The sequence below is a fragment of the Mandrillus leucophaeus genome, unplaced genomic scaffold (assembly GCF_000951045.1).
Source record: "Mandrillus leucophaeus isolate KB7577 unplaced genomic scaffold, Mleu.le_1.0 Scaffold22, whole genome shotgun sequence".
NCBI lineage: Eukaryota > Metazoa > Chordata > Mammalia > Primates > Cercopithecidae > Mandrillus > Mandrillus leucophaeus.
Window position 1 is genome coordinate 1,715,753 of NW_012102254.1, and position 15,295 is coordinate 1,731,047.

At 58.7% G+C, this 15,295-nt stretch overlaps 1 protein-coding gene across 1 annotated transcript in view; it reads left to right on the forward strand.

The window, feature by feature from the left end:
* The window catches only part of COL7A1 (collagen, type VII, alpha 1), a 31,818-nt gene that overhangs the window by 11,053 nt on the left and 5,470 nt on the right, over positions 1 to 15,295 (forward strand). Inside the window, exons 38-102 of the mRNA XM_011980977.1 lie at positions 187 to 213; positions 295 to 348; positions 469 to 531; positions 634 to 693; positions 821 to 856; positions 1,075 to 1,119; positions 1,197 to 1,232; positions 1,587 to 1,631; positions 1,727 to 1,762; positions 1,882 to 1,917; positions 2,292 to 2,324; positions 2,475 to 2,528; positions 2,915 to 2,974; positions 3,064 to 3,099; positions 3,207 to 3,287; positions 3,389 to 3,424; positions 3,620 to 3,664; positions 3,894 to 3,965; positions 4,202 to 4,246; positions 4,489 to 4,515; positions 4,733 to 4,762; positions 4,879 to 4,959; positions 5,031 to 5,066; positions 5,142 to 5,177; positions 5,269 to 5,349; positions 5,592 to 5,627; positions 6,052 to 6,114; positions 6,202 to 6,246; positions 7,850 to 7,885; positions 7,958 to 7,993; positions 8,105 to 8,200; positions 8,319 to 8,354; positions 8,442 to 8,477; positions 8,581 to 8,628; positions 8,975 to 9,010; positions 9,119 to 9,241; positions 9,324 to 9,524; positions 9,620 to 9,655; positions 9,736 to 9,798; positions 9,997 to 10,065; positions 10,141 to 10,185; positions 10,312 to 10,374; positions 10,556 to 10,600; positions 10,930 to 10,965; positions 11,095 to 11,130; positions 11,253 to 11,297; positions 11,462 to 11,494; positions 11,574 to 11,636; positions 11,753 to 11,788; positions 11,867 to 11,947; positions 12,081 to 12,149; positions 12,280 to 12,315; positions 12,396 to 12,437; positions 12,635 to 12,679; positions 12,761 to 12,805; positions 13,530 to 13,565; positions 13,648 to 13,707; positions 13,846 to 13,953; positions 14,102 to 14,173; positions 14,314 to 14,349; positions 14,480 to 14,539; positions 14,636 to 14,680; positions 14,895 to 14,930; positions 15,051 to 15,086; positions 15,163 to 15,219. Coding sequence (XP_011836367.1) covers positions 187 to 213; positions 295 to 348; positions 469 to 531; positions 634 to 693; positions 821 to 856; positions 1,075 to 1,119; positions 1,197 to 1,232; positions 1,587 to 1,631; positions 1,727 to 1,762; positions 1,882 to 1,917; positions 2,292 to 2,324; positions 2,475 to 2,528; positions 2,915 to 2,974; positions 3,064 to 3,099; positions 3,207 to 3,287; positions 3,389 to 3,424; positions 3,620 to 3,664; positions 3,894 to 3,965; positions 4,202 to 4,246; positions 4,489 to 4,515; positions 4,733 to 4,762; positions 4,879 to 4,959; positions 5,031 to 5,066; positions 5,142 to 5,177; positions 5,269 to 5,349; positions 5,592 to 5,627; positions 6,052 to 6,114; positions 6,202 to 6,246; positions 7,850 to 7,885; positions 7,958 to 7,993; positions 8,105 to 8,200; positions 8,319 to 8,354; positions 8,442 to 8,477; positions 8,581 to 8,628; positions 8,975 to 9,010; positions 9,119 to 9,241; positions 9,324 to 9,524; positions 9,620 to 9,655; positions 9,736 to 9,798; positions 9,997 to 10,065; positions 10,141 to 10,185; positions 10,312 to 10,374; positions 10,556 to 10,600; positions 10,930 to 10,965; positions 11,095 to 11,130; positions 11,253 to 11,297; positions 11,462 to 11,494; positions 11,574 to 11,636; positions 11,753 to 11,788; positions 11,867 to 11,947; positions 12,081 to 12,149; positions 12,280 to 12,315; positions 12,396 to 12,437; positions 12,635 to 12,679; positions 12,761 to 12,805; positions 13,530 to 13,565; positions 13,648 to 13,707; positions 13,846 to 13,953; positions 14,102 to 14,173; positions 14,314 to 14,349; positions 14,480 to 14,539; positions 14,636 to 14,680; positions 14,895 to 14,930; positions 15,051 to 15,086; positions 15,163 to 15,219 — 3,417 coding nt within the window. The remainder of the gene's footprint in view (positions 1 to 186; positions 214 to 294; positions 349 to 468; positions 532 to 633; positions 694 to 820; positions 857 to 1,074; positions 1,120 to 1,196; positions 1,233 to 1,586; positions 1,632 to 1,726; positions 1,763 to 1,881; positions 1,918 to 2,291; positions 2,325 to 2,474; positions 2,529 to 2,914; positions 2,975 to 3,063; positions 3,100 to 3,206; positions 3,288 to 3,388; positions 3,425 to 3,619; positions 3,665 to 3,893; positions 3,966 to 4,201; positions 4,247 to 4,488; positions 4,516 to 4,732; positions 4,763 to 4,878; positions 4,960 to 5,030; positions 5,067 to 5,141; positions 5,178 to 5,268; positions 5,350 to 5,591; positions 5,628 to 6,051; positions 6,115 to 6,201; positions 6,247 to 7,849; positions 7,886 to 7,957; positions 7,994 to 8,104; positions 8,201 to 8,318; positions 8,355 to 8,441; positions 8,478 to 8,580; positions 8,629 to 8,974; positions 9,011 to 9,118; positions 9,242 to 9,323; positions 9,525 to 9,619; positions 9,656 to 9,735; positions 9,799 to 9,996; positions 10,066 to 10,140; positions 10,186 to 10,311; positions 10,375 to 10,555; positions 10,601 to 10,929; positions 10,966 to 11,094; positions 11,131 to 11,252; positions 11,298 to 11,461; positions 11,495 to 11,573; positions 11,637 to 11,752; positions 11,789 to 11,866; positions 11,948 to 12,080; positions 12,150 to 12,279; positions 12,316 to 12,395; positions 12,438 to 12,634; positions 12,680 to 12,760; positions 12,806 to 13,529; positions 13,566 to 13,647; positions 13,708 to 13,845; positions 13,954 to 14,101; positions 14,174 to 14,313; positions 14,350 to 14,479; positions 14,540 to 14,635; positions 14,681 to 14,894; positions 14,931 to 15,050; positions 15,087 to 15,162; positions 15,220 to 15,295) is intronic.

Below are 15,295 nucleotides of genomic sequence, written 5' to 3' on the forward strand. Positions count from 1 at the left end.
GAACCCACATAACCCCTACCAGTTCCTCTGGCTCTTGTGACCCTCTGATCACCCCCATCCTCACTATGATGCCTCAGTTCTCCCAAGATCCTTGTAATCCAATTGGACCCCATGACCCTCATCCCTCCTAGTATCTTTGGGAGTGAGGTGTGGCCCAGGGTCATGGGGTCATCATCTGTTTTCTAGGGTGACAAAGGTGATCGTGGGGAGCGGGTAAGTGAGGGACAGGTTGTGCTGGGGGTGGCTTGGAGTCTGATTCCCCTGTTCATTCCGTGACCTGCTGTTCTCTTCCAGGGTCCCCCTGGACCAGGTGAAGGTGGCATTGCTCCCGGGGAGCCTGGGCTGCCGGTGAGTGGGCCTTGAGGCTCTGCTGGGGGCCCTGCTCAGGGCTGTGGGTCTCTCCTGGGGCAGTGGTTGGGTGCTGGGCTTCATAGTTCTTCGCTCACATTTTTACTCACTTCCTCCTAGGGTCTTCCCGGAAGCCCTGGACCCCAAGGCCCCGTTGGCCCCCCTGGAGAGAAAGGAGAAAAAGTAGGAAGCCTGACTTGATGATATCCCAGTTCTGGGGTGGGAGGCTGGGTGCTAGGGGCAGGGCCTCCTTTCAGTCTTCCCACCCGTGAGTTTCTCCTTCAGGGTGACTCTGAGGATGGAGCTCCAGGCCTCCCAGGACAACCTGGGTCTCCGGGTGAGCAAGTGAGTGGAGGGGCCAGGGGTTCTGAATGTGGTGGGCACAGCTTCAGCCCCCACCTCAATCATCAACCACTGCTCCATCCTCATGCCCAAACGCAAATCTCTGAACCCCCAAATTCATCCCTTCCAGGGCCCACGGGGACCTCCTGGAGCTATTGGCCCCAAAGTGAGTACCAGTTGGGGGACTGAGGTGTGAGGGGTGCTACTCCGGGCTCCCCGTGGTATTAGGGGAGGCTGGAAGATCAGGAGATAACAGTTCCCTCCAGGTCAGAGGTTGTGGTTTTGGAGGGGGTGGTTGGAGTTTGAGACCCCTTGTCTGGGGTTTGACATTCAAGCCCGCCACCAACCCTCTCTCTCTGTCGTTCTCTCACCCTCTGTCTTCAGGGTGACCGGGGCTTTCCAGGGCCCCTGGGTGAGGCTGGAGAGAAGGTAAGTGCAACCTGGGGGGCTCCAAGGGCCCTGGAGGATCTGGCCCAACTCAGCCCTGACCTCTTCTGTTCCATCAGGGCGAACGTGGACCCCCAGGCCCAGCGGGATCCCGGGTAAGCCCACTGGCTGCAATGCTCATACCAGCTGACCTGGCTGTGCCCTTTCTGGTTTTGGCTTTTTGCCCTTGACCCCCGCTGCCCCTGCTCCTCACCCCTCCTCAATGACCCCTTATCCCTGCTGATACAGGCTCTAACCATCAGCCCCAGGGACCTGGCTTTAAATCTCTGACCCTGCTGAACTGACCTTGACTTTCACTGACCTGGTCTCTGTCCTCCTGCCAAGTCTACCCCTGCCAACCTAAATCCCAATCTTCTCTGACCCCTCTCCAGCCCCCACCCCAGCCTCTAGCCCTGCCCATATCCCCCATCCCCACCCACCTGCACAGCTCTTCCCTTTCTTTCCTCCAGGGGCTGCCAGGGGTTGCTGGACGTCCTGGAGCAGAGGGTCCTGAAGTGAGTCTGTGACTGTGGTGGGACCACGAGTGGGACTTTTGTGTGTCCCTCCCCTTTCCTTTCCCCTCCTGGACTCCCACTTTCTCTACATTCAGGGGCCACCAGGACCCACCGGCCGCCAAGGAGAGAAGGTGGGTCCTCAACTGGGGGTGGTACTATCTGGTACTAGGGGTGTGGCAGGTGGGACACTGGGATTTGGGGCTCCAAGGTGACTCCCTGACCTGTCCCTGCTCCGGTCCTCTCTCCACAGGGGGAGCCTGGTCGTCCTGGGGACCCTGCAGTGGTGGTGAGTGATGAGAGGATGGGGCTCTGAGCACAGCACAGCCCTTGAGCAGTGATCCTCCTATAGAACACTATCTGGGCTGTGATTCCACAGTGCTGGGCCCGTGAGCAGTCTCAGAGCTCTGTGGCTTACCTGCTAGAACCTGCCTCCAGACTCCTGGCTGTGATCCTGTGACCCCATGACCGCCATGCAGGTCATGAGCTCTTTGTGTCAGTCCATTTCATATAACCCCTTCCCTGCTATCGGCGGTGACCCTGTGACTTCTGGGTGGAGACTGAGCTGTATGACTTCGAATTCCATGTGACCTCCATTCCAATGAAGACTGGTCATACAACCCCAAGGCAGGGCCAAGCTGTATCTGTCCTGTTTGTTTTCAGGGACCTGCTGTTGCTGGACCCAAAGGAGAAAAGGTAAGCCTGGTATGGGGCAAGGGGAGGTTTCTACAGAGTTGAGGTCTAGGTCATAGGGCCTATGTATGGGACTTGAGGGTCATAGGACTTGCTAGGTCAGGGGGTTAACTGGAGCCTGGGACTAGCACTGATGGTCTTTGTCACCTCCAGGGAGATGTGGGGCCTGCTGGGCCCAGAGGAGCTACTGGAGTCCAAGGGGAACGGGTAAGTGAAGGGAAGTGGTTTTTTTTGTTTTTTTTTGTTTTTTTTTTGAGACAGAGTCTCGCTCTGTTGCCCAGGCTGGAGTGCAGTGGCGGGATCTCAGCTCACTGCAAGCTCCGCCTCCTGGGTTCAAATGATTCTCCTGCCTCAGCCTCCCAAGTAGCTGGGAGTACAGGCGCCCGCCAGCATGGCCAGCTAATTTTTTGTATTTTTTGTAGAGACAGGGTTTCACCGTGGTCTCCATCTCCTGACCTCGTGATCCACCCGTCTTGGCCTCCCAAAGTGCTGGGATTATAGGCGTGAGCCACTGCGCCTGGCCCGTGAAGGGAAGTGTTTAGGGGGCGGTTGGTAGAGGTTGTCTTGCTGACTTCTTATCCTTCCATCCACAGGGCGCACCTGGCTTGGTTCTTCCTGGAGACCCTGGCCCCAAGGGAGACCCTGGAGACCGGGTGAATCAATGTCGGAATGGGGAGTGTGACAGAGGGAGATGAGGTGGTAGGACCCTGACTAAATCCTATCCCCCTTCTATTCCCTTCAGGGTCCCATTGGCCTTACTGGCAGAGCAGGACCCCCAGTGAGTACCCATGACCCTGGGCAACCTCAAGGCTTCTGGGATCCCCTCCCCTTGAGGACTGCCTGCTTTGAGCATCCTGCATCACCTCCCTCTTGCCTCCTCCACAGGGTGACTCAGGGCCTCCTGGAGAGAAGGGAGACCCTGGGCGGCCTGGCCCCCCAGGACCTGTTGGCCCCCGAGGACGAGATGTAAGAGGCTGGAGCCGGGGGAGTCACGGCGGGTAAGGGAGTAGCGCTGTTGCCAGCATCATGGGGTTCTTGAAACCAGGGCTGACACTCATGTTTCACAGGGTGAAGTTGGAGACAAAGGTGACGAGGGTCCTCCGGTGAGACTTCTTCCCACTGTGGTTTCTGATCCTTTACCCTTGAACTAGGATCCCAGTGGGCTGGGGCTCCACCAGACCATCCATCCACTCCTTGCCTCCTGTCCAGCTGCTGCTCAGGCCCTTCTCTGTCCCCTCTCCCTGAGTGAGTTAGATCCTAACTCCCCTGTGCAGTATGACTTTTCTTTCTATCACCAGGGTGACCCAGGTTTGCCTGGAAAAGCAGGCGAGCGTGGCCTTCGGGTGAGTCTTGGCAGAGAGAAGTAACGGGGTGATGGGAGGTGGGCATGAAGGTGATAGGAAAGGCTGAGGGGGGCTAAGGGGTGATGGGAGGCCCTGCAGGGAGGCATGGGGTGATGGAGACCTCTGATGTGGATTTTGGAGTGATGGGGAGCCTGAGGCAGTGTAGGGGGTCACAGGGGCACCTGCAAAATACTGGGAGGGTCTGTCTCAGGCCAGCTGCTCTTCTTAGGGGGCACCTGGAGTTCGGGGGCCTGTGGGTGAGAAGGGAAACCAGGGAGATCCTGGAGCGGATGGACAAAATGTGAGTCCCAATCTATGACTCCTCACCCCAACCTTAACCCTCTAACCAGTCAATTCCCAACACCTGATCCTATCCCCAACCCCGTAATGCTAAACCCTCCCAATCTTTACTTCCTGTGACCCCTGCATCACGCCCACCTGAAGCCTACCAACATTCCCATGAGTCCCCATGGTGCTTCCAAAGCTCCCCCAAACTGCTGCCCACCTTGAGTGGTCCTGACCCCTGCCTTTCTGCAGGGCAGCCCTGGACCATCTGGATCCAAGGGTGACCGTGGGGAGCCGGTGAGTAGGGCTAGTGTCCTGGGCTCAGAAAGGATTGAGGGTCCCCTGGCACTGCTGCCAGTGTGCCTTCACACGAGAGGTCTGGAGGTCAAGGTGGGAAGCATGGATGGCCACCCATGCCTGCTGGGGGCTGGCATTGGGGTACTTCGGGGAACTTGGGGGCAGAGTTGAGCCTGGAGCAAACCAGAGCCATGGCCTGGGACCTGAGGCTTCCTGTTGACTATAATCATTTCCTTTCCCAGGGTCCCCCAGGACTCCCGGGACGGCTGGTAAGGGCTGCACTGGGTCTGGTCCTCTGTCAGTGCCCTCACTTGCCCCTTTGGCTCCACGTCATGTCCCCTCGTTCCTTCCACTAATTTCCACTTCCCCCAGCTGCCCCTCTGAAACCTCCACAGATCCCTGGAGCCCCTCACAGACCCTGTATCCCCTCGCCAACCACTCTTCCCCTTGTTGAGCCATTCTTCTCACTGGCCATTCCCCCCACAGGTAGACATAGGACCTGGAGCAAGAGAGAAGGTATTAGGGTCTGTGGGTGGAGGGTAAGAAAGACCCCAGTGCCCCTCCCGGCAGGTTCTACCTTGGGCATGGCTTAGCTTCAAGGCTGTTCCTCAGCAAGCTTATCTCTGCCACAGGGAGAGCCTGGGGACCGCGGACAAGAGGGTCCTCGAGGGCCCAAGGGCGACCCTGGCCTCCCTGGAGCCCCTGGGGATAGGGTGAGTATGGCTGGTCCTGGGGGTGCAGGTGTGGGAGGGCCCACTCTGATTTCTTCCTCCCCTATCTTCAGGGCATAGATGGGCTTCGCGGGCCCCCAGGCCCACAGGTGAGTGATGCACTTTGCCCTGTCTGCCAAGTCCCCATCTTGCCCTCACCTCTTATCTGACCCTGTTCCCTCCAGGGGGACCCAGGTGTCCGAGGCCCAGCAGGAGAAAAGGTGAGAGGGTGTGGAGGTTTCTCAGGACATGAGCCTGGGTTATCAGATCCACCTCGGCCTTGGTGGCCTCTTACCACTCTATTTTCCACAGGGTGACCGGGGTCCCCCTGGGCTGGATGGCCGGAGCGGACTGGATGGGAAACCAGGAGCCTCCGGGCCCCCTGGGCTGAATGTGAGTCTAGGTAGTCCTGCCTGGTTGTCCCCTTCCCCTATCCCTTCACATGAGGGCCCTAGACCCCAGCCTCGTTGGTTGGTCTTGGCCTTGACGAGCTCTGGGGCCAGACATGTTGTCTGTGTCTTCTCCCAGAGCCCTGCCTGGGTGGGGTGCGTTGTTGCCATGCAGGCTTTAGGCTTACAGGGACTAGAGCCCCTGACCCCATGACCATGATGAACTGACTTTGAGTCTCTCCTCAGGGTGCTGCAGGCAAAGCTGGGGACCCAGGGAGAGACGTAAGTGAGGGGAGATGCTGGGACAGTGGGAACTTAGGGGTTTGCATAAGCTCCGACCAGATCATCATAGTTACAGCATCAGGAGAGTGGGGGGCGTTGGTTCACCCTTGCCTTTGGGAGGGGTCTCAGTCCTCGGGAGGGGTCTCAGTCCCTGGCAGACAGGTTTTAGTAGAATCCCCCTTTCTGACCTTCTTTGCCTTGGGAGTCTTCATAGGCCCTCCAAGTTCTGGGAGTTCTTCCCTTGGGAGTATCAGCAGGGGGCCCCTCATCCATGGGGTCTGTGCCTGAGGGATCTCAATGGGACCTCCCAGTCTTGGGGGTCTCTACCCTGGAGGGAGATCTTATTGGGGTCCTCTTAGTCCATGGGGTATGCCCCAAGGAATATCTCAGAGGCCCTATAAATCTTAACAAATACTTTTTCCAGGGGCTTCCAGGCCTCCGTGGAGAACAGGGCCCCCCTGGCCCCTCTGGTTCCCCTGGATTACCGGTGAGTCCAGACTTTCATGTTACCCTATTTTCCCCCTTACTACCCTCACCTGATCCCCGACATCTGACCAGTGATCTGTTCCCACAGGGAAAGCCAGGCGAGGATGGCAAACCTGGCCTGAATGGAAAAAACGTGAGTGTGTCCAGGGCAACTGCGGCGAAACCTGCCAAGAAACGCCAGCACACCTACATAGCCAAGATCTCTAGCAACACATGAAGCACACGTGCAGACACATGCATCCTGGCCCAGACATACAGATACATCCAGAAACATAGTTCTTTTTTTTTTTTTTTTTTTTTTTGAGACGGAGTTTCGCTCTTGTTGCTCAGGTTGGAATGCAATGGCACGATCTCGGCTCACCGCAACCTCTGCCTCCTGGGTTCAAGTGATTCTCCTGCCTCAGCCTCCTGAGTAGCTGGGATTACAGGCATGCGCCACCACGCCTGGCATTTTGTTTTTTTTTGTTTTTGAGACGGAGTCTCGCTCTGTCACCCAGGCTGGAGTGCAGTGGCCGGATCTCAGCTCACTGCAAGCTCTGCCTCCCGGGTTTACGCCATTCTCCTGCCTCAGCCTCCCGAGTAGCTGGGACTACAGGCGCCCGCCACCTCGCCCGGCTAGTTTTTTGTATTTTTTAGTAGAGACGAGGTTTCACCGTGTTAGCCAGGATGGTCTCGATCTCCTGACCTCGTGATCCATCCGTCTTGGCCTCCCAAAGTGCTGGGATTACAGGCTTAAGCCACTGCGCCCGGCCGCATTTTGTATTTTTAATAGAGACAGGGTTTCTCCATGTTGGTCAGGCTGGTCTCGAACCGACCTCAGGTGATCCGCCCGCCTCGGCCTTCCAAAGTGCTGAGTTTACAGGCATGAGCCACCGCATCAGGCCTGGAAAAATAGTTCTATATGCACACACATGCAGCCTCACAGAAACATAGGGGTTTGGTGAATGGGCCAATTTGTGCCAGGATGGGTTGACACATGCCCAGATAACCCACAGCCATAGGCACAAGTGAAGAGCCACAGACAGGTCAACAGGCACAAGCACACTAATGTGAAGCCACATTTGAGGCACTTAGAGACTTGTTGACACCCAGACACTTCCACCCAGACTCATGTGCTCAGACATGGACCCAAGACTGCATGTGGACCTGTGTTGAGACATGGTGAGACACACATGGATGGCTCTGACCTGTGACATGTGCTACAACATGCTGGCACATGACTTTATATCGTCACCCACACGCTTATGGTCGTACACATTGAGCTACACACGAGTTGCAGACAGATGCCAAGACATAGGCCTCAAGACCCAAGGCACTGGGGGCCTTTGGAGACATGTATAAGCCCATGCCCATATGCAGACATGGGCCAAGATGTGCAAACAGACCAGGACACCCAGACCCATGGGTACATGTACTAAGACACACATGGATATGCACACACCCAGGACATGTGGACAGTCACCAACCCAGAGATGCATGAATGTGGAGCTATCTCTAGAGAGCCAGAGACAGAGGACATGTGTGCAGTTGCCTGTTGGGGTGAGCAGGGCTGCACAGGCACACCCTTAGACATGCAGCAGCTCACTCGGACGGCCACAGGCCATGCTCCAAGACATACACAGCCATGGAGCTACAGGCCCAGAAATACAGTCATAGTCATCTGAAATCTGCCAAGATAGTGTCTTGCAGTCAGACACAAGTGAATGTTTGGGCTGATGTGAGTCCTCTGCCCACAGGGAGAACCTGGGGACCCTGGAGAAGACGGGAGGAAGGTAAAGTCCCCCACCTGGGGTCTCCCTGGTCTCTGCTTGGAGCCATGTCTGAAGCATCCTTGTTTTCCTTAGGGAGAGAAAGGAGATTCAGGTGCCCCTGGGAGAGAAGTGAGTGTTGGAGTTTTCTGCAACCTCTGACCCCTGACCCTGACCCTGGGGGATATGACTCCACTCTTTTCTGAGGTCTCAGGGTCCTGATGCTGACTGCATCCCTCACAGGGTCGTGATGGCCCCAAGGGTGAGCGTGGCGTTCCTGGTATCCTTGGACCCCAGGGCCCTCCAGGTCTCCCAGGGCCAGTGGGCCCTCCTGGCCAGGTGAGTGTCCTGGATCATTCTGGGACTTGAGAGCATTAGAAGCCATTATGTTTTCATGGATAACCCTCCCAGGAAGCCATAGGCCTGTGTGACCCCTTTGTGTTCTGCCGTATCTCAGGGTTTTCCTGGTGTTCCAGGAGGCACGGGCCCCAAGGTAAGTGTGTGGATGTTGGGTAGGGGGCGTGATGAGGGGCTGACCAGGCTGGGGGTCATTTCCTCACTTGGTCATTCTTGTTTTCAGGGTGACCGTGGGGAGACTGGATCCAAAGGGGAGCAGGTGAGGCCCCCACCTTTTCCACACGCCCAGGTAGCCACAGCACCCACATGCGCACATGCACGCCCATAGGCTGGTTCCTAGCAGTTTGTCTTCATCTTTCCAGGGCCTCCCTGGAGAGCGTGGCCTGCGAGGAGAGCCTGGAAGTGTGCCGGTGAGCCAGCCTTGGGAAGTGCCCTTGATTCTGTTTTGCATGCCCATGGGGGCCACCTCACCATCCCCTTCCCCTTGCCATGAGGCTCCATAGGTTCTGTGCTGTGTGTTCAGTGCCCTGCCCCATTGGGGTTCTTGTAGCCCACACTCAAGGGAACTTGGGCAGTGGGAACATGCCAGAAAGGGGCTCTCAGGGGTCTCCAGCCATGCCTCAGCCAAGTGCTAAAGGGTGCTCTGGGCAAGAGGCCTGGGGAAAAGGGCGTGGAGGTGCTTTCCTGAGGCTGCGTGGAGCAGAAGGCAGGAGCTTCTCTGTCATGGGCAGCCCTTCACCCAGCCTTTGTCCCTAGAACATGGATCGGTTGCTGGAAACTGCTGGCATCAAGGTGGGTTGTTTAGGGGCTGGGGATAGGGGCAAGTGGGCCTAGCAGGGCCCACAGGCATGGGAGCTGCAGCGATGCACCCCGCTTCTCTGACCTCTTGCTGTCCCTCAGGTGTCTGCCCTGCGGGAGATCGTGGAGACCTGGGATGAGAGCTCTGGTAGCTTCCTGCCTGTGCCCGAACGGCGTCGAGGCCCCAAGGGGGACCCAGGCGAGCGGGGCTCCCCAGGCAAGGAGGTGAGCAGAGGTGGCTCAGTGGGGTGTACCCTGTGGGGGTGTAGCTGTACAGCAACCAGCATTCTCTCTTCAACTCCTGCAGGGCCCCATCGGCTTTCCTGGAGAACGCGGGCTGAAGGGAGACCGTGGAGACCCTGGCCCTCAGGGGCCACCTGGCCTGGCCCTTGGGGAGAGGGGCCCCCCTGGACCTCCCGGCCTTGCCGGGGAGCCTGGAAAGCCTGGTATTCCCGGGCTCCCAGGCAGGGCTGGGGGTGTGGGAGAGGCAGGAAGGCCAGGAGAGAGGGTGAGGCTGGGGGCTGGCCGGGAGAGTAAGGGAAGAGCGGTTGGGAGGGGTGGGACCCCCATGGGCTTGGCCCTCACCCGCTGTTTGCATTTCAGGGAGAACGGGGAGAGAAAGGAGAACGTGGAGAACAGGTGGGCTGCGATGGGCTCTGTGGGGCAGGCTGCCTGGAGGCTGTGCTGGGGCTGCCACACCATTTTCTTGTTTCCTGCAGGGCAGAGATGGCCCTCCTGGCCTCCCTGGATCCCCTGGGCTCCCTGGACCCCCTGGCCCCAAGGTGATCACCCCATCCCTGCCCTAAGCCTGTGACTGGTGACCAGAAAGCCACCCTTAGCTTGGTCCCCAGAAATATGGTAGTGTGTGCCATGACCCTGGAATTTCTGACCCTGTAACCCTCTGTGATGCTAAGATCTGTGATGACCTGCCCATGCCTCTATGACAGAGACATCTCTCCCCTGTGACCTTGTGTTTTTAGGTGTCTGTGGATGGGCCAGGTCCTGCACTCTCTGGAGAACAGGGACCCCCTGGACTCAAGGGTGCTAAGGTCAGTGTGTGGGTTCAGCTCGGGGCCACCCTCTACCGTGGCACTAGGGACTGACTTGACATCTCATCCCCACAGGGGGAGCCAGGCAGCGATGGTGACCGAGGTCCCAAAGGAGACAGGGTGAGACCTCTCCCCACACTTCCATAGAGTCTCCCTCCTTTCTAGGGGCACATGAGAGGTGATGTGCTTAAGTACCTGGGTGTGTGGCAGTGACTGGGGGCTCAGGGCACAACACTCTGCCTTCAGGGTGTGCCAGGCATCAAAGGAGACCGGGGAGAGCCTGGACCGAGGGGCCAGGATGGCAACCTGGTAAGTCCTTGCCCAACAGCCACACATGTGCAAGAAGGTGGCTCTCATATATGTTGTTCTATGTGCAGGGCTGGGGTCTGCACTGCCTGGGACTGTCTGAGTCCTGACTCTGTCAAGGGGGATGGTGGGTGGAGGGGAAGTTGGAACTGGGAAACTAAGGCCTGAAACCTGTTCTCTGCAGGGTCTACCGGGAGAGCGTGGTGTGGCTGGGCCTGAAGGGAAGCCGGTGAGTGATGGCTGAAGCACCCGGCCCAGACTCTGGACCCTCCGCTAGGTGCTGCTGCTGCTGTGTGTGTGCATGTCTGTGTGTGTGTGTTTGTGTGTGCCTGCTTGTGTGTGCCTGTCTGTGTGTGCCTGTGTCTGTGTGTGTGGTTGTATGTGGATGTGTGTGTGCAGGCCCATGTGTGCTATCTGTGAGAGGCAGCCCATGGGTAGGTGTTATCTGTGACTGGAAAGGGTGAGGTATGGAAATTGCCCCAAGGTAAAAGCCCCAGAGGTTGGGAACAGGCCCAAGTGAGGCCCAGATTGAGGCTCATCAGTGCCCTCTCTACGTAGGGTCTGCAGGGTCCAAGAGGACCCCCTGGCCCAGCGGTGAGTACCCAAGAACCTTCACCTATCCTGCCTCCATCCTGTGCCCTGCCCCAATGAGCAGTACTGCCTTAGTTTCCCTGGTGGGGCGAGGCTAATTCCCCCTAATCAGACTCTTTTTCTCCCCAACAGGGTGGTCATGGAGACCCTGGACCACCTGGTGCCCCGGTGAGTGACCAGGGAGTGAGGGTCTGGAAGGGATGGGATAGGCATTGGCCTCAACTGATAAGCCACACCTTCTCTGTGTTAATCCCTGAGCCCTGTTCCCTGCCCTTGACCCTTTTCTCTAGGGTCTTGCTGGCCCTGCAGGACCCCAGGGACCCTCTGGCCTGAAGGTGAGTCTAGGTGTGTGGATGGGAGGAGGAGGCTCCTTTGAGCCATGTCCATGCCCGGGGTAGTGTGTGCCAACCTCCTGGGCTGTCATCTCCTGCAGTGAGGCTGAGCTCCAGGAGCCCTGGCCGCGTGGGCTCTGCTCATGCAGTCTCTGGGTTGTTTGCAGGGGGAGCCTGGAGAGACAGGACCCCCTGGACGGGTGAGTGGCCTAGCTCACATGTTAGGGTCATAGGGAGATGGGTGGGGTTGGCACTGCCCTGAACTTTCTCTTCCTCCAGGGCCTGCCTGGACCTACTGGAGCTGTGGGACTTCCTGGTCCCCCCGGGCCTTCGGGCCTTGTGGTGAGTGAGCCCTGTGGCCCCTGCAGGGATACTGTGTTTTCACTCCTTGGGGCCCATGTTCTCTCATGTCCTTGTGTGTCCCTTGTTACCCTGACATCCTACTTGTTCTCCCTCAGGGTCCACAGGGGTCTCCAGGTTTGCCTGGACAAGTGGTGAGTTCTGGGGGTCAAGGGTTGGGCTCCAGGGGTCAGGGGTCAGCAGGCAGCCCTGACAGAGCTCCTCCCTCTCAGGGGGAGACAGGGAAGCCGGGAGCCCCAGGTCGAGATGGTGCCGGTGGAAAAGATGGAGACAGAGGGAGCCCTGGTGTGCCAGTATGTGTTCTGGGGGCAGCTCGCTGCGGGCCTGCTGTGGGGTGTGGTGTCCCGCTGTGAGCTTGAAATATGAGGAGTGGGGCAGCAGGGGTGGTAGTGGAGACACTGAGTTCCTCCCGCTGCTGTGCCATAGGGATCACCAGGTCTGCCCGGCCCTGTCGGACCTAAAGGAGAGCCTGGCCCCACGGGGGCCCCTGGACAGGTGATCTTTGACCCTGACTTCCACCCCCTGCAGTAACTCCTCTGCTTCACCCACAAGCCTGTTTCCAAACGCATGGGGGTGGCAGGATGGGGGTGGGGAGGAGAAGGAAACTCACTAGCATTCCCCACAGGCTGTGGTCGGGCTCCCTGGAGCAAAGGGAGAGAAGGTGAGTGTGTAGGGGCTGCCAGTGAGGAGGGGTCAACTGGTGGGGGCCGAGGAATCCCACTGACCCCTCCCCCTTACCAGGGAGCCCCTGGAGGCCTTGCTGGAGACCTGGTGGGTGAGCCGGTGAGTAGGGAACTTCTGACAGCAGAAGTTCTGGGGGTCCTGTCTCTCCAGTGGCCCAACATCTGACCTTTGACCCATAGTTTACCCACCCTCATGACCCTCAGCTTTCACAGTAGACCCCATATTTGAGCCCTGGCCTCATGCCTCCCTCTGGAGTCTCATCTGTGACTGTGTTGCCTCCTGACCTCTGTCAACAGGGAGCCAAAGGTGACCGAGGACTGCCAGGGCCGCGAGGCGAGAAGGTGAGGTGGGCTGGCCCCAGGACCTGAGTACTGAGAAGAGAAGGCTCAGTCCAGACACCCCTCTCCAGCCATTCTTTGCAGGGTGAAGCTGGCCGTGCAGGGGAGCCCGGAGACCCTGGGGAAGATGTGAGTCTGGGGCCCGGGCAAGGGTGAGCCTGGCCTGAGGGGGGTGATGGTGGGCACAAGGGGCCACTCTTGGGCCTGGGCACATGTCTGAGCCCCTGAGTCAGGCTGCATGTCCCAACATCCAGGAGCCTGCTCCCTGGAGAACAGGGAGCCACAGGCTATTGGCTTCCACACTCTGAGCTCTGGGGGGCCGTGTCTTGGCTTCTGTGTGCCTGTCCTTGGTCTGTTCCTCACCGCATCTGGACACACATGTGTGCTCTGGTCTGATCTCCCAGATCCCAGGACACACCTGAGTTCTTGTGAACCTCTCCTTGGTCCTGTGTTTACAGTCCTCCTTTCCCCTGCCCCTGACTGCCAGCGTTCAGCCTGTGGCCACGCCTGCTCTACCCGGGAGTGGACGTGTTGGGGTTCCCCTCTGAGCTCCCGTGTGTCCGCACTCACGTCTGTGGAGCCAGATGTCTGCACTCGTGTGTGGGCTCCGTGTGCCTGTGGCCATGCCGGAACTCCCACCTGTCTATGGTCGTATCTGAGTGTCCCTCTGTCTGTGCCATCCTGAGACAGGCCATGGTCATGTCTGAGCTCCTGTGAGCCAATTCTTGGTTGCATGTCTGAGTTCCCAGGTGTTCATGGTCACATCTGAGCTCCCCTGGGAATATTTTGGGCCATGTCTGAACTCTGTGCTCATGTTCCTACCCTCTCACGTGCTGTTTGCTGGTTTTTTTAGGGTCAGAAAGGGGCTCCAGGACCCAAAGGGTTCAAGGTATGTGTACCCAGAAGGGTCCCTGTTGGGGTCCTGGTCCTGAGACTCCATGAGCTTGATCTGATGCCTCTTTTCCTCAAAGGGTGACCCAGGAGTTGGGGTCCCAGGCTCCCCTGGGCTGCCTGGCCCTCCAGGTGTGAAGGTAAGTCATGCCCCATCACCGGTTGTAGGGGCAGCGGGCCAGGCGGCTGCTGGAGGTAGGAGGAAGAGGGAGTTCTGATGAGAGTCCCGGGAGAGGTCCTGCATTGACCATTTCCTCCCTTTGCTGTGTTGATTTCAGGGAGATCTGGGCCTTCCTGGCCCCCCTGGTGCTCCTGGTGTTGTTGGGTTCCCGGGTCAGACAGGCCCTCGAGGAGAGATGGGTCAGCCAGGCCCTAGCGGAGAGCGGGTGAGGGACTGGAAACAGCATGTAGGGGCTTGGTGAATCTGTGGTGGGAGGAGAGGGCCCTGCTTTGGGGGTTCCCAGTCTTGAGGGGGCAGAGGGTAGGAGGGTTTCCAAGTCACTCTCTGCCTCTCTTGCTCCATTTTTCTGGTAGGGTCTGGCAGGCCCCCCAGGGAGAGAAGGAGTTCCAGGCCCCTTGGGGCCACCTGGACCACCGGGGTCAGTGGTGAGTAGAGGTGCCCTAAAGCCCCACGTGTTTGATTGCCTGTCCTCGTGAGGACTTAAGATGGGGGCCGGGCCATACTGTGGGGTGTTGGGGGAGGCACTTTGAGACTCACAGGACCCTCACCTCACTCTGACCTATAGGGACCACCTGGGGCCTCTGGACTCAAAGGAGACAAGGTAGGTTGGACAAATGCTACCGGCTGTCTCTTGTGCCCTCGTCACCCCCTCCAGCCTCCACTGACCTCCCATGATCCTGCGTCCCCCACTGATTCCCCTCACTGATCCCCGGTGTCCTGTTGGTCTCCAGGGAGACCCTGGAGCAGGGCTGCCCGGGCCCCGAGGCGAGCGTGGGGAGCCAGGCGTCCGGGTATGTACGTCCTACTCCACAGCTGAGCTCCCTTCATCCCAGCTCTTGCCTCAGATTTCCAACCTCTGAGTCAATGAACTTAATGTCACCATCCAGGGTGAAGATGGCCGCCCTGGCCAGGAGGGACCCCGAGGACTCACGGTGGGTCCCGCTGGAGGAAGTGACAGTGCTGTGACTTCAGTCCCCTGCCTGTGCCCTTTGTGCCCCAGGACTCTCTGCCATCCTCCCTAGCCCTCTGGCCCTCCTGGTCTACCCCTGTCCCCTTTGGTCCCCAGTGTTTCCCTCCTTCCCCCGATCCTCCTCTGTCCTCCACTGCCCTAGTTCCTGTAGCTCACAGTCGCCTTCTCTCACACAGGGGCCCCCCGGCAGCAGGGGAGAGCGTGGGGAGAAGGTAGGAATGTGGGGAAGGTCCTGGCGTGAGTGGGATGGGTGAGTGGATCTTGCATGATATTAGAATTCAGGCCTGGGGCCTCCCCAGTTTGGGTGGGACTCACACTCTTTCGCATAATAGGGTGATGTTGGGACTGCAGGACTAAAGGGCGACAAGGTGAGTGTGGGCATGGGGAGGGCAGGGCAGGGGCCAGGGTGCTCCCAACTCCTCTGACTCCTCCCTGCCCCCTCAGGGAGACTCCGCTGTGATCCTGGGGCCTCCAGGGCCACGGGGTGCCAAGGGGGACATGGTGAGTGAGCCCACATGCAGACTGGGTCTTCCCCGGGTGCGAGAGGGACCCCATGGGGCTGGCCCAGGGCATCTGA